Source organism: Carassius auratus, chromosome 43, assembly GCF_003368295.1.
Source record: "Carassius auratus strain Wakin chromosome 43, ASM336829v1, whole genome shotgun sequence".
In the NCBI taxonomy this organism is placed as follows: Eukaryota; Metazoa; Chordata; class Actinopteri; order Cypriniformes; family Cyprinidae; genus Carassius; species Carassius auratus.
The window spans coordinates 5834098-5850246 of record NC_039285.1 but is presented as its reverse complement, the minus strand read 5'-3'; the positions used below and the strand labels follow the sequence as shown (position 1 = coordinate 5850246).

The 16149-nt window shown below is 35.5% G+C and overlaps 1 protein-coding gene across 5 annotated transcripts in view; it reads right to left on the bottom strand.

The window, feature by feature from the left end:
* LOC113061540 (protein bicaudal D homolog 1-like) overlaps positions 1-16149 on the bottom strand; it is a 29458-nt gene that overhangs the window by 11486 nt on the left and 1823 nt on the right. For all 5 annotated transcript variants that reach the window (XM_026230717.1, XM_026230715.1, XM_026230716.1 and 2 more), the window contains exons 2-4: positions 4774-4986; positions 3130-3282; positions 1567-2043 (exon numbers count right to left, since the gene is read on the bottom strand). In XM_026230717.1, coding sequence (XP_026086502.1) covers positions 1567-2043; positions 3130-3282; positions 4774-4986 — 843 coding nt within the window. The remainder of the gene's footprint in view (positions 1-1566; positions 2044-3129; positions 3283-4773; positions 4987-16149) is intronic.

Sequence of the window (16149 nt, the reverse complement as noted above, 5' to 3'; positions counted from 1 at the left end):
CACATTCCCCAGAGGAGACCATTAGGTGCAAACATGTTACAGTTTATGAAATTTATGAAATTGATCTATTTGGATAAATGTATAAATTTATGTGTGGTTACATAGCTGTTTTTTTAATATCATATATGACTAACTGGCTATAGCGTTTTTAATGTATCATTACAGATATATATATATATATATATATATATATATATATATATATATATATATATATATATATATATAAAATTAATTACCTTAAAATGCAAATGAGAGATTTTAATAAATGATAATTAATAGTGTTACACTATGTACATAGGTATAATCAATGTTAGTTACATTAAACAGGCAATCTTTGGTCTCATTAATCTAGTACTTGTTCCTGTTCAAATCAATTTGGCTTTAGGGCAAAGTTAAGTTTTATATCTTTTTATTTTTATTAATTAAATCCTGTACTCTCTAGAGCACTGCTTTTCCACTTCTGACTGAATTGTTTGCTTGTGGTTATTTCCAAATGTACAAACTTACTACACTTTTATAATGGCTATTGTTGTTAATTTATACATAATTTCCAGATAAATAATGTTATATAACTAATATGCTGTATTTGGTAATAAGAAAGTTTCCATTAATGATTATGTTTTCATCTTCATCTTCAACTATAAAAGATGCAACCATAGGGACACAGCTCACAAATTCATTAACTAGCATTATCATGGGAAATACCCTTAACTGTTATCTCTCTTTTTTTTTTTTTTTTTTACATCTATCAATGAATCGACAATAACACTAAGCTACATTCACTGCAATTATTGTGTCATAATTCTTTTGTCTGATTTGCTGTGTGATGCTCCTTTAAGCAGCTGATGCTCTCTATGTTTCCGTGTCTGCACTGGCAGATTTTCTATTCTTGTCCCATGCTGTCTCTCTTGCTGAATATGCCTGTGGTACAGTACATGCACATACAAATACATTACTGTGTCCTGCTTTTACAGAGACCGGCAAAATGCACTCACTCATAATGGTAATCAACATGACAGCAGCCTCTCAAAGGACAAAACAGACTATTGCACTTACAGAAATGGTCTTTCCTACACTCAAATTTACACTGCAAACTCTTTCTACATAAAGTATTTTCAAGTGATATGTAGAAGTGTTAAGGGCATGAAAATGTGTCAATTAAGGCAAGCTTTGATGTCTGTTGAGATTAACTGGATACAAAATGTTTAATGCCCTTTAAAGGGTTTAAAGCATCTATGTTAGCTTATAAAGTAGCAGTAGATGCATTCAAACTCTAATGAAAAGCTCTCAAGCTCTCTCAGCAGGAGTCAACAGTTGCTCATTAATGCACAGTATAACAGCTGTTTTCACCAAAACATCCCTCTGTGAGTACCTGAACAAAAACAGTTGAAAAAACATAAAACCCCAAAAAGTTTTTCTGAAAATAAAATAAAACATTTAAAAAGTACATTTATTATATTTCAGATTGTTGTCAAGGCCAACATTTAGTTTCATGGAAAGTTAGAAAATAACTAAAAGTAAATAATATAAAACAATTAAATATGGTAGATAAATGTGACTCACCTGTATTAGCTGTTGTTTGAGTTTCTGCATCTCAGACAGGTTGAGTTCACTGAAGAGATCAGACACTGGGTGCAGCACCTCTCCCTTCCGGCCTCCAGGTTGGTGAAATTCTCCGTTCACCTTTGGTCCATGCCCATTGCACTCATTACAGCGGTTACGTTCATCATTGTTGGGGTTAGACCCAGATGCAGACGTGCCGTTGCTTGCTGTCTCCTCTGTGAACTTCAAACCCTCCACGGCAGAGATGGCCAGATGGGTGCTGGCTCCGTACACACTGTCCGTCAGGCTGAGATGATGGGCCAGCTCCTTTCTCAGATTGTTCTTCTGATCCCTCTCACTCTTCAGAGCATCCAACGCCTCTTCTAACTGACCTTCAGAAATGTCTTTCAAACGTAAAGCATCTTCCAGCTGGCTGTTGAGTAGCACCGTCTCTTCCTCAAGCACTTTGATTTCATGCTTTAGACCCTCATATTCCACCTGTACATTTTAAAGAGTTGAAAGAGAATGTGAACAGGCATATTTGTGGACACTTGGCTGTTTAATATGATAATAATAATATTTGTGTATATGCAATATTATTGTATTTCTAAGTCTATATACTGATATATATATATATATATATATATATATATATATATATATATATATATATATATGTGTGTGTGTTTGTGTGTGTGTGTGTGTTATTATTATTATTGTGTAGGTGTGTGTGTATAAAATTCAGCCAAATTTTAAGGTTATGCCACATGACCTGAGGAAAATGAGTATAAATGCCCAAGCAAGTTGCAGAATAAATAATAAAAATATTACATAGTGACATACTGCCACTCATTTCAGGTAAATGTTTTCCATGTAATATATATTAACACATTGCATAATCTTACAGGTATGAACAATATGATCCAAGTAGGACATGTTCCTAAGTGAAAATCCTATCCCATCCAATCATCCCATAAAATCCCAACTCTTACCTACTACTAAAATCATAAGTTTATGAAAATATTGAAACCCCTAAACCCCAACCTTAAGCCGTCAAACCTGATTGGTTAATAGGAATGGTGATCCAAGATTATCAAGGATTTTTAAGGGATAGTTCACCCAAAAATGAAAATTACCCCATGATTTACCCTCCCTAAAGACATCCACAAGTTATATGGCTTTCTTTTTTCAGACAAATACAATGAGAGTTATATTTAAAAATGTACACCTAGGACGGCTTGAGGGTGAGTAAATAATGGGTAAATTTTAATTTTTTGGGTGAACAATCCCTTTAATCCAGGAATGTGTCCTACTGGGTTAAGCTTGATAAGCTTGAAGGTACAGAAGGAAAACCTAATTCTGAGGGTGGAAAAAAGGGGCATAAAACTACACTAAACATAATTTGGTGCATGAAAACCTAATGAAAAACTGTCAAAAAGTATGCCCTCTGTAAACAAAACACAGATGCACTAAATTTAGATTAAGTGACTGCATGTAATTCAACTCTATAGTCGGATTTGCTCACATAGTATGACACTGTGTTTCACAGTTAGTGTGTGTGTGTGTGTGTGTGTGTGTGTATACCTGATTCTGTTTGAGTGTTGACACTAGTTTTTGTAGAGTGATGTTCTCCTCCTCCAGTTCAGTGTAGTCCTGGAGCAGTCTGGTCTCTCTGAACTTATACTCTCTGATTTCCTCTCTCATCCTGTTCCTCTGTAGCTCTAACATCTCATTATTCTGAAAGAGAGAAAGGGAAGGTCAAAAGGAAAAATAAATGAGTCACTTGGCTGTTTATGCATAACCCCATGTCAGAAGAAAGTTTCACAAAATCAGCTTGTTAAAAGTGAAAAACAATACTGATGTTCTGGACAGCATAGAGTAGTTTGAGGGATTTGTCTTCTTAAATTAAATTAATTTAAATAAACCTATCAGCAGTAACCCCTATACAGTGTATATATTGAAATACTCCTTATTTTCATTAGAATGGTAAATAAAATGAAGAATATAAGCAGCAGTAAACCCAAAATTTCTATTAAGAACTTCCTGTTTGCATTATATTGGTGTTATGTGTAAGTATGTCATAGTGAATCTTTGTAAAGAATCTATAAAAAATCCATTAGCTGTACATACAATAGCTTTATATTTCTGTGAGTCAGAGTCTAAGATGATACTGAGTATGTCAACACTTGAGCTGACAGGAATGCTGGGTAACAAATTGCTTTCGGTCAGAGGAAACCCTCAAGTCATCACTTTTCTTCCTCATGGTTCAACCTATACGGGAAAGCCGAAACAAAGGTTTCTTCAACAGCCGAAACAGAATATTACAAACAATTTAAGAAATTGCAATTACAAAGAAAATTAAGCCGTTATAACGAGAAAACAACTTTCGTTATGTCGAGATAACAAGAAAATTAAGTCGTTATAACGAGAAAACAAGAAGGAAATAAATGATAATGCATGGCCGCTTAGAACTTCCGTAGATATCCTAGTGAGTATAAAAAGAAATGTGTTTAGTTGTTCACTGCAGCTGAAACAAAAAGTAAAGGTGTCGCCAACAAATCCTCCATAACTGTAAATGTCATGGGCAGAAGATATTTTGCACACCCTGGCAGATGACCTTCCCCTGAGCGGAGATATTGATTACTGTACACAATACAGGAGCTCTTCCAGAGGATGTGATGTCTCATTGCATATTCCAATTTTTTATTTTTTTTTGTGTAAACATTCATAAAACAAAACTATTTGTAAGATTTAATTTCCATGACATTTCAGTGATAATTTGAGCTATAACTGAAAAATTGCCTATGTTAACATAATCTAGACTGTCAGAATACCTTGATTTACTGTAGTAATTAAGCTATTCATAATGTGAGGTATATGACATGGTGTGAAATTCCCTGTCTCATAGTGCTGCAGTGGCCGAGTGTGTACAGTGTGTCTTCGTGCCGACCTCAGGCCATTTCTCTCATGCCCCAGTTTAGCCATGCATTAGCACCCTACAATACACTATGGCGAAAGTCTCTGACCCTGACACCACCCTCTGCCTCCAGTGACTGCTGACACACTACACACAGACTGACTCCCCTCAAAATAACCCTTTGACCCAAGATGGAGTTTCATATAGTCTTCTAAAATTAATTACATTCAGAAAGTGTGTATACTTGGATAGGTTTGATATGAATGTAATGTGGCAGCAGTTCCACCAGTAAAATAAAAAACACAACTCACGTCTCTGAGCTCCTGCACCAGGGCGTTGAGACGTTCAGTCTCCGCTTGGGCATTGGAGGCCACGGAGCTGCTCAGGTTGAGCTGGGTTTGAAGGTCCACCAGACGTCCCGTATAATAGGCCTCTTTGGAGGCAGACTCCTGCAACAATGTCTCTTCATTTGTCTCGCCATCCTCGGCTACTTTACGCTGGTTGGTGTACGCCTGACCGAACGCCTAGAGGAAAATGAACGACAGAAACAGAAAAGGGGTGTTTAAGGAAGTGTCTACAAAAATTATGACTGTATTCACAACAGCCTACAACCATAGTACCAAACAGCTGATGGTAGCCATTGACTTGCATACAGTATATAATTATTTTCCACACTATGGAAGTGAATGGCTACCGTCAACTGTTCGTTTACCAACATTCTTCAGAATATCTTCTTCTGCGCTCATCAGAATAAAGAAAACCATACAGGTTTGGAACAACTTGAGAATGATGTTGCATAAATGATGACAGATATTTAATTTTGTTTTTAAGTATACTGAGCCTCTGCATATTTTATCATTGCATAACATCATACCAGTTCATGACAAAAGATCAAGCAATTAACACTGACAGATATGAGCCATTAGCAAGTGCCAAGAATAATTAGTTGACCTGAATGAATAGACCAATATGACAAATGATCCCAAATCAACAAAACCAATGTGATCTGATATTACAGAAAGCGACAAGGCATTAAGATTTGATCTCGCTCAGATCTGATTGAGCCGTGAGCATGAAAAATCAAAGGTGTGTCAATATTACTGTTAGATGCGATGTGTTTGTTAATGTAAGTGTAATGTAATTTTAATTTAAAATCACACTTCCCGGTGAGAAAAACTGCTCCACCCTTCCTCTCTGATCACCTGCCCAGGCAAAGTGCTCCACTTCAAGGTAACTGAGATAATATTTCAGCTGCTCACTCGAATCAATAGAAACAGTGTTCTGATTCCCCTGACACAGGTTTTCACTCCATGCAGATCCGCTGTTTCATGACTTAAGCATCCTGTCTTGATTGGAAGATGATGGTAGATGGTAAACAGGAAGGAGGAATAAGCCAGGGTTAACAGTCTGACCTGTTCTGAAAAATTATCACAACGCTAATCAGTATTTGAAGATTATTAAATATATTGCTCGTTTTATGGTTTCATGACTCATGATTGCACATGTGCATTATGGTGCATTTTAAGTCTTTAAAGCAAAAATGACAGTAAACGGCAAGTGCAGGTTATATGGTGTCTCTGTGATGCTCACAATACCTGAGCCATTATGAGAGAAGCATAACTGAGATGAGTAACAGCGGAGACCACCCATCTGAAGAGAAATCAATTAAATACACACTAAAAAGAGGAAGAGAAGTGTATATGGAGGGGCGAAAAAATCAATTGGAGTACTGGTGGCACCTTACAGCCAATCTGAATGAAAAGTTGCTGATGTGGATAGAGAAAATGTCAAATACTGGAATGGCTTTCCCAAGCACTGAATCAATTCCAGTCATAACTAATTTAAGAAAGAAAGATTTCAAGAAACACAAAATTTTGGGTAATAGCAAAAATTGGTTTATATGTAAAGATATTTAGACATATTTCTTCTAAATAAACCCAAACTAAATATTTTACAAAAACATAAAAAATAAAACAAAATAACATAATAAAATATAATGTATTATAGTGATTTATATATACAAATATCAGTATAAAAAAAAAATCATAATGGTCCAGAAATTATTTAATGCAATAAATAAATAAATGCACAATGATATGTTATTTATCCTATCAACTGTTTAGTTTTATGAGCAGATATTAGCCATGTATTAGAGTGTAAACAACATGAGATTTCTTTCTTTCTTTCTTTTTTAGTGCCTATAGTGGATCAGAGTGTATTTTCTGTTGTGACCACAGGTCATTTATCATACTTGCCCATTTCATGAACATGAACAAAGAAAACACTCCCATTACATATTATTTTTATTATTATTGTCAGGAATTTGATTTATATTTGACCTGATTCTCAAATTCTACCTAATAATCCAGATTCAGTGGTTAAATGGTCACTCCCACAACATTATCAATGATTAATGACTTACAGTTCAGTATATTTCTTAGACAAAGATACTATATGGCTTCTGAAGACTAGTGAATATAATCCTTTACATTTGGGGGTGTACTATCTCTTTAACACTCACAGTTTTTTCTGTCCTTTTGATTACTGAACTCTGGGGAGAAGGCACAAAAGCTAATGGACACACCGCGTTGATTAATTCAGTGACAGAAGTGTGAATAAGCTCTCATTGTGATTTAAAATGAGGGGCTGTCAATGTCCCAGAATCCCTGCTGAAGGCCCTCTGCCTCCCAGCTGCGCTCTGAGAGAGAACAAGAGAGAGATGTATGGACTCTCGTATCAGACGTTGCTGTGACCACAGACTCGATCTTTGCTGTATAATGTAGGAGGCAGATGGCTTGTGGAGACAGTGTGTCCATAAAGCTGAATTTGTCCATCTGGTTCCTGTTATTTAAAACGGGCAGTCACACCACGATGCCCACTCAATAGCTAATCTCTAACCTTGTCTCTGAATTTTAAGTTTGTGATTTTTATGGCATATTCAATTTTTATACATGAAACTCAAAAAAAAAAAAAAAAAGTCAGCCATATTTCTTCCAAATAAATAAAGAATTTGTGTATTTAATATTACATGTGTGTGTGTGTAATAAATATAATATTAAATATTATGAAAATTATATATATATATATATATATATATATATATATATATATATATATATTAGATGTATATACACTGTATATATATACACACGGAATATACTGTATACACACACACACATTCATATATATATATATATATATATATATATATATATATATATATATATATACACACACACACACGTTTTTATTATATAAAATGTAAATATGATTTTAAATGTGATTAAAAAAAATTTAATAGTAGATAAAATGAAACTAAATTCTTAAACACTAAATATATCTATAAACATAATAAATATAAATATACTATATCCTGCATCTTGCAAGCATCACTATAACTGTCTGGTATTAGATTGTATGTTACATACATCTAATGTACAACAAATATGTTTTATATATATCTACAACAACAGGAAGTATCTGAAAGCACAAGTGCCAACAGCTACAGCTACGATAACATTAAACTCCATACTGTGCAAACATTAATTTGAATTCACCTCTTTCATGAGAACAAACGTGAGTATAGGAAACAGAAAGAAAAGACAAAAGCGAGAGAAAGAGAGTGCTCAGAGCAGACATCAGTCAGTGTTGTCAGTGATTTGTTCCAGACAGTCGTGGTCGCAGCGTCTGTGTGTCTATGACAGCAGGACCGCTGCCAGCACAACCCAGAAAATCCTTGTTATTTCCGTAACTAGGCCACAGTCAAACTTTGCATCATCTATCTCATTCATTCAAGGGTATTGGTGGTTAGTATGCATCTTGCTTGCATCAACGATATGTTATGGTATCAGTTCAATTTGCAAGATATTGCAAGATTATTTTATATACAAAAGTAAAACTCGCTAACCTAAGTATGGTGACAATATTTAACTGCATGTGACAACAAACCTTAGAAAGAGAGAGTAACTGGCACAACAAAGTTCTGCACACTCCTAACAAACCTCCTCATGACTCACACAAAAATTAATCCCAACATAAATCACACACTGATTTGAACCCTAACATCAGCACATATGGCCAAACAATGTACGAAAAAGTGAGCTCATCAGATTCATTTCTGATTGCTCCATTTAATAGCCCTATACTGTAAATAAGCTGTACAGTATGTTGTCGTACACATACTTTTGTGACATTAATTCTGTAAATGACACAAAATTTTCAGTCTCGGTCTGTTTAACCTCATAATTAACTCACACTTTATACAAAAAAATGGGATCTAGACATAAAATGGCATTCTTTAGAACATAACCCTATATGTACTATTACAACCATCTTTCATAAATTGCCCGTATAGGCATGTATTTGCTGCAAAAAACTGTCTGAAATTTCAGTGACAAAACTATAAATTCATCTTTTAACTATTCATTATTCATACGATCCTGCACCAAATCCCTAAAATCTGTCTAGAACTGCCACTAATGAGATGAGGTGTCCAAAACCTAGTGAGCTGTCTATGTAGTATACACTGGCAAAATAAACTGCATTTTACCGGAATGGAAAAGCAGAACAGTAGCAACCTAACACTAACAATCTTAATCTTAGCTAACACTAGATGGCTCAGAAGCTGGCATCTTGCTAGTCTGATGAGCAGTGTTGGAAAGTTGGAAAATTACTTTTAAAAGTAATGCATATTGTGTTACTCCTAAAAAAGTAACTATTACGTTACTTAGTTACTTTTACACCAAAAGATGAATAAGCCTCAGGCTGAAGGAAATGTAAATTCACGTCTGTACAGAGGAGGGCGCAGCTCAATCAAAGCCATTCTGGGCTGCATGAAGAATAGGATGCAGGAGAAGAAAGTTCTGCACTCTTCAACAATAAAAAACAACAACAACAACAACAGCAAAAAACACAAATGCTATGTTTATCTAGAGTCATTTTGCTTATTACATGTGGTTGAATTGGATCATCATAGGTCAGCAGCACAGAAATTGGTTATTAAAATGGGATTCATTACATAAAGAATATTTGAATATTATTGCAGGTTTGCATCATATTCTGAGTTTGTATTTCACAGTTTTCTTTTCTTTTTGAGGAAAACAAATGCATGATCACATTTAGTCTAGAACTACAGTACAGTGCCCATCATGTTTACACCATGCACACAACACTTCTGCACTTACTCTCTCAGATATTTATTTCTCTAGTTACTCAAAAAAATTAATCTAATTCCATAACTTGTGGTACTTGTAATGCGCTACCCCAACACTGCTAATGAGTAAGTAGTTGAATCCAAAATCACATTGTTTTAGAGCATGTACTGAATTAGATTAAGAACAAACTTCTTGACCATTGAAACACATTCAGTAGATACTATATACAGAAGTACAGTATGAATGCAGACCCAAACAAAATACATCAGCCATCTTGGCATTGTCCTTATACCTGTCTGAAATAAAGGTGGACTATGTCATATATACAAATAATATACATTATATAAAATATCTTTACAATTAAATACATTTTTAATCATTTGGAACTAAACATGCATTCATAAAATTTACACTTTCAGCATTTTTCATAACCTCCTCAACACATAAATTTATGTTTGAGCCAGAGGTATTGAGAAAACAATTGCTCTGTTGCAGCAATAGTCTCACCCTCATCTGTAACCTTTAAAACTAACATATTTGTCTGAATTACCTCAAGGCAAAGTCCTTAGAGGAAAAGACACAAGAGGACTTGTGGTGATGCTGCCAGTTCACAGATTTATCATCATGACTCAGACAGAGAGCGTGTCAGAGTTTCAAAGGCTTCCTGTCAGTGTGAAGAAATATAGATTGAACCAGACACATTAGAAAGCCAGCATTATGGAGTCTCAAGGCACAGTATATTACCAAAGGAGTCATATATAGAAAACAGTAAGCTTAAAAAGTAAAAGCTTTGCAGAAAAAGCCTCATAAAACAAAATAAGCTAACACTTTATTTTAAGGTGTCCTTGTTTCACGTTACATGTACTTACTATTATAATAACAATTAATTATGCATTATTTATAATTTTAAAGGAAAAATAGGTTGATTTTAAATTTCATGGCATCAACACTTCTCAAAAAAGTTGGGACAGGTCCATGTTTACCACTGTGTGGCATCCCCTCTTCTTTTTATAACAGTCTGTAAATGTCTGGGACTGAGGAGACAAGTTGCTCAAGTTTAGGAATAGGAATGTTGTCCCATTCTTATCTAATTCTTATCTAATATCTTACTAGCACAGAGAAAAAGCCTTTGCTTCTGGATCATGTTTAGTTATGGCTTCTTTTTTGACCTATAGAGTTTTAGTTTTAGAGTTTTTAATTTCCATTACAGTAGCATTCCTTTATGTGATGCAGTGCCGTCTAAGGGCCCGAAGATCGCGGGCATCTAGTATGGTTTTCTGGCCTTGACCCTTACACGCAGAGATTGCTCCAGATTCTTTGAATCTTTGGATGATATTATGCACTTGAAATCAGGTTTGTATTACATCATATCCAAAACTAAAAATTATTTGATTCAGCTCACGAATATTTAAATGCATGTAATACATTTCTGCAAGCTCTTAATGGAACATCTAAAACATTTGTCTTTTTTGCAAGAGCATTACCATCTCACATAATTTCTGTTTATAAAGACAAAGGGAGGAGGATATACATACAAAATGTGTTCTTCAGTCACACACATCTGCAGCAATGCACCACTTCTTATTCACTGCAACACATGTTCAGCTGACAGTGTTATGCAGGGCGAGAATAATAGAAGACTGTATTGTTCCAAAGGAGCAATAGGAGCCCAGAGCAAGTAAAGAGACTTTTCTTCTTCATTTTACCTTGTTGGAAGAGATTTGATTCTGTTTAAAATTGAAATTCACAGCATGCATAGTATCTATAAACAGCAGATGAAAACTGCCTCATCTTTAGTTGAACAGAGCCACTTAAATCTCTTATTCTGGGTAAGCATTAATGCACATCAGCACTGCACACTGCCAGTTGATGTGAAAATTATCTGCAGCTTGAACGGTGGTTTACTTCAATGATAAATGATTACCTCATCATACTAAATAGTCAACAGTAAATTTGCTCCACCTCCCGAGGCAATGAAAACAAGTCCATTCATCACAGTTAAAATGGTATGATTTGGTTTTATATGGTATGCTGTCACTCCTTTTTCTCTTTTTTAGAGTGCCGTCAGTCATAGGCACAGACTAGGCCAGGTCTGCAGTATTTAAGGGCAGTAAACTGCCCCGTATAGAGAGGTTGTATTCCAGTCCTCTGCCTCAAGCATCTTATAACAATGTCACTTAGTAGCCATCCTTAGAGAGCGAGCGTCCTACATACATGCTGGGAAGGGAACTGAGGCAGGACAGGGTCCCATTTAATTAGCACACAGGTCAGGAGCCAAGCATGGGCCACTACCACCTGAACACACAAACACTGAAGAGCGGGAAACTTCCACAAAAATAAAATTGCTGATTTTAGGTTTGAAAATGTTGAAAATTCGTATAAAAAATGAAAATGTATTTTTTAGGTGCACTATATAATAATTTTAAATTTATTTAATACTAATTTTTTATGAGTAGAAATACTTGTAAGTAGAGATACTTGAAGACAAAGAGAGAGAAGTACAGGAAATGTGCTGATGACCGTGATACACTCTATAAGGCAGCAAATGGATTTGTCACACTTAGAGGGAGAACAAATAAGGGATATAGAGTCTATAGTCTACAATTGGCTGAAACAATCATAACTGTAAGAGCAGAGTACAGACTTTATTCATTTCATTGACAGAGGCCACAGTTTCTTTTACAGCAGCCAGTGAAGTTGCAGTCTAGAAAGTTGAAGAAAAGCAACAATCAATACATACACCCATGGGTAAAGCAGACCGGCCCTTTTCCAAAGTCTCATTGCAGCAGAAATAACAAGCAAAAAACTGCAGGGTCCTAGGCAGTTTCTTCACAGAGAGATGTAAACAGTACAGGCCTGAAACCGTACCTGTTCTGTGGAGCCACTACTGTTTGATATTTTCAGATCCACCCAGAACTCGGAAAATCACTGGAGACAGCGTGTGTGAGAGAGGAGAGGCGATGGATGAGGTGTGGCTGGCGGCGTGTGATGGGGCACACCTGATGGAAATGGAGCTTCATCACCACCACGGTTTAAAAGTCCAATGAGCCTCTCCTCGAGAGACTGGTCTCATCCCTCTGCATGCACACTGGTGTCCTCGTGGGTCCAGGAAGGGTGCTTAGAAGGACTCCCGCGCTGCCAGAGACGTGAGCTGCTGGACCTGCGGTCCGGATGAGAACTACACCCGTTTACACGGCCTTCAGGCAAGAATGCCAGGCTGTCTATCCCCTTCAAATGCTACGGTCAGCTAGAAGGATGCAGCCGCTGGAAGAAGCCGCCGCCCCTAAATAAATAATTGATTTAATTAATCTTGCATGTTTTAATTTTAACAGTGAACCTCTATTGTGCAGCACTTTGTTAGCCTAAAGTAAAATGAATTGTTACATTTTTGTTTGATTATGTTTTAAAAGATTAAACTTGATTAAAATGTTTTATTTGCTCCTTTGATTACCATTTTTGATAATTAATTTGTATTAAATCACAAATGCAGTAAATTTGGACAGACACCACAGAATTTAAGAAAACAAATTCCTATTATTATATATATAAACACTTGAATTTAATTAAATTTTTGTTTTATGAATAACATTTATTAAATAATTTTAAAAAGATCCAGAAAAATAATTTTACAGAAAATGAAACATAATTTGGTGGAAGATAAAAATTCAGAAGGCCCTAAAAAATGATTTTTATTGAACTTTCAATAAATTGTTTTTAAATATATTTTTCTGTATATTTATCCTGAATCTGGGAAGAAATAAAACAGATTAGGGCCCTAAATGTATGCATTTGGCAGATGCTTTTATCTAAATCCTTACTTCTAAGAATGAGCAATGAAATAGTGATCCCCTATAAGTAAAAAATGAATTAGGTCTTTTCTCTGTAGTGGCAGTGAAAATGCTGTTTATTGGTATTAATTTGAGTGTGGTGCTGCAACAATCATTGGCATCAGAGACTTGAATCAATATCTCTTACCCCTGGGTAATCTTGAGAGAAGAGGTCCTTTGTGCCAAGAGGTTAGGCTATGGGGGCTGGGTAGATAAACTAGGGCCTGTACGACCAGTCTTTATCGATCAGCTCCTGCTGATGTTCTGAGGGGGAGGCAGCCACGAGTCCCATGAGGCTTCCTTTATACTCTGTCCTTCTGTCTGTCTCTTACTACATCACTTTCCTTTACTTTCTCGGTCTAGGACAGGCAGATTTATGACTCCATATATGGATGACCTAGAAATGCTCTATGCCCTTTTGTGAGTATTTAAAAGAGGCCCGAAAGTAACTAAGGACAGGACTCAAAGTGTTTATCAGAGTTCCTATAATTTTATTTCCACCCTACCTTTCAGTACCACTTACATTCTTACTTTATTTACTGACATCCGAACTGTTTTATAACTTTAATAAAGAGGTACAGATCGATGACTTTGAGCGGCTTCATGTTCAAGGTTAAAGTACTTGCATTCATGAAGCTCAAAAAGTAAACCATGATGCTAGCAAAACCAAGATCATGGGTTTGACTCCCAGGGAATATCTTAACTTCAATGCTTCGATAAAAGTGTAAATGCAAATGTATAGCTTAGAATTTAAACCCTTTGACCCATTTCTACTTACTGTTAATTCCATACAATTGTAACAGCTCAGATATGAGATGTGTGCAACATCTTCCACAAATCAAGATTTTCCTGTCTTATCACTGTAGATCAAGTCACATCAAGAGCATTTCAGTGGAAAAAGATCTGTAGGGCACTATTGTTCAAGTACACACACACACACACACACACACACACCAAACCATAAAACACTCAACACTCTATTTCCTCGGTTTCCTGAGGGATTGAAAAACATTTTGAGCTCTATTTGCCGTTCACCACAAATAGATTAAAAAACAAATGCATAACAGTGAATCATGTTACTCCTTAGATCTGCATAGCTGAAGATGTTTCATGTCTATGCAACAAGTAAATAAAAACAAAACATTTTGTCAATTTACTCATCCACATTTTGTTAAAAAGACTCTTTCACAGAACACAAAGTAATATATATATATTTGTTTTCTCTGTTTTTCTAACATTGTTTTGGAACCCATTGACTTTCATTATATGGACAAAACAGTTCAAACATTAAAAACGTCTTCTGTGTTCTTCAGAAATAACAAAGTCTTACGGGTTTGGAATGACTTGAAGGTAAGAACTTTCCTTTAAGCTTGATTTCTGGGGTTAATACTGTTGTAGCATTTTCTTTTTGGCAACATTTAATAAACTAATAGTATTGACCTGTTTTCCATTGGCCAAATAATTATCTAATTATCTATCAAAAGACTAAAATATGTGCACAAATATATCCTTCACCATAGAAAACAAACATGCCCACAGTTATGTTCAACACACAACACTATACTACGAAAAATTGGCACAATACAACTTATAAAAACAAACAAAAAGGTGTGTATACAGTGAAGGCAAGATTTCATATGGCATTTCCTTCCTCTTGCACATTCAGACAATCTGATTTGCAAGTAAATTCTGGCAGATTTCTCAAAGGAATTGAGCAGGGAGCTCAAAGGCAAATAGTGCAGTGTGGTCTTTTCTGTTTAATATTCATCAAAATAAAGGAGAAATGAGGACAGATAAGGAGAAAAGAGACCAAACACAGAAGGTCAATCCTCGAGAGGAAATATCACCGACTCGTGCCCTTCATGAGACTATCAGCTGCAGACAGACTCTATTTCAAACAGCACAGATGCTTTGAACATAAACAGAGATACAGATCCGAAAGGAAAGAAGTAAAACAGAAAGTGCATTATTGATTGTACTATGACTCTCAGATGATAAAGCAACATTTAAAGGGTCTGCACTGTCTGTACTCAAAGTGTTTCTAAATAAACATGCATTTCTTATTTTTCTGAAATTAAATCGGAATAGATCAAATAGAATACTTTATTGCAAATAACTTACAGATGCTGCACAGGCCTGATGCTATTCCAAACTAATAGATACAATGAAGGCAAATTATGTCAAACTCACCCCAATTTTGGGGCTGGTTTTGAACGACATGCTATGTCATGATTTGCATGAGAGAGTTAGTTAAAGAAAAAGCCCACAGGGCAGACTAGTCTGATCTAGGGGGAGCTGCCATGAAAAAAATGCAATTACTGACACAGTTTCATGACAGTTATTCACTGCAAATGACTCACTGCTGTCAGTGAATAAATATAAATGTCTGAGATAAGCTTTCATACATATTTTCAAGCTAAACAAAGACCCATTTGTCATAGTCGTTGGCCTTCCATTGCGCTTAACTTCAGGAGAATTTAGGGATCAGGCAAACACAAAGACACACATACAATAGTTCATACACATTCTTTAAAATAAACTACTCCAAATAACAATTGATATTTGTATGTGTCATTTTCTGAAGATGAATTTGAGCTTTTGACTTTGATTTTTATTAATACTAAAAACACCTAAACAAAGGTCAAAAGGTCATCTACTCTTGAGCTTTCAATTCATCAAAGAATCCTTAACAAATTATATCCCAGCG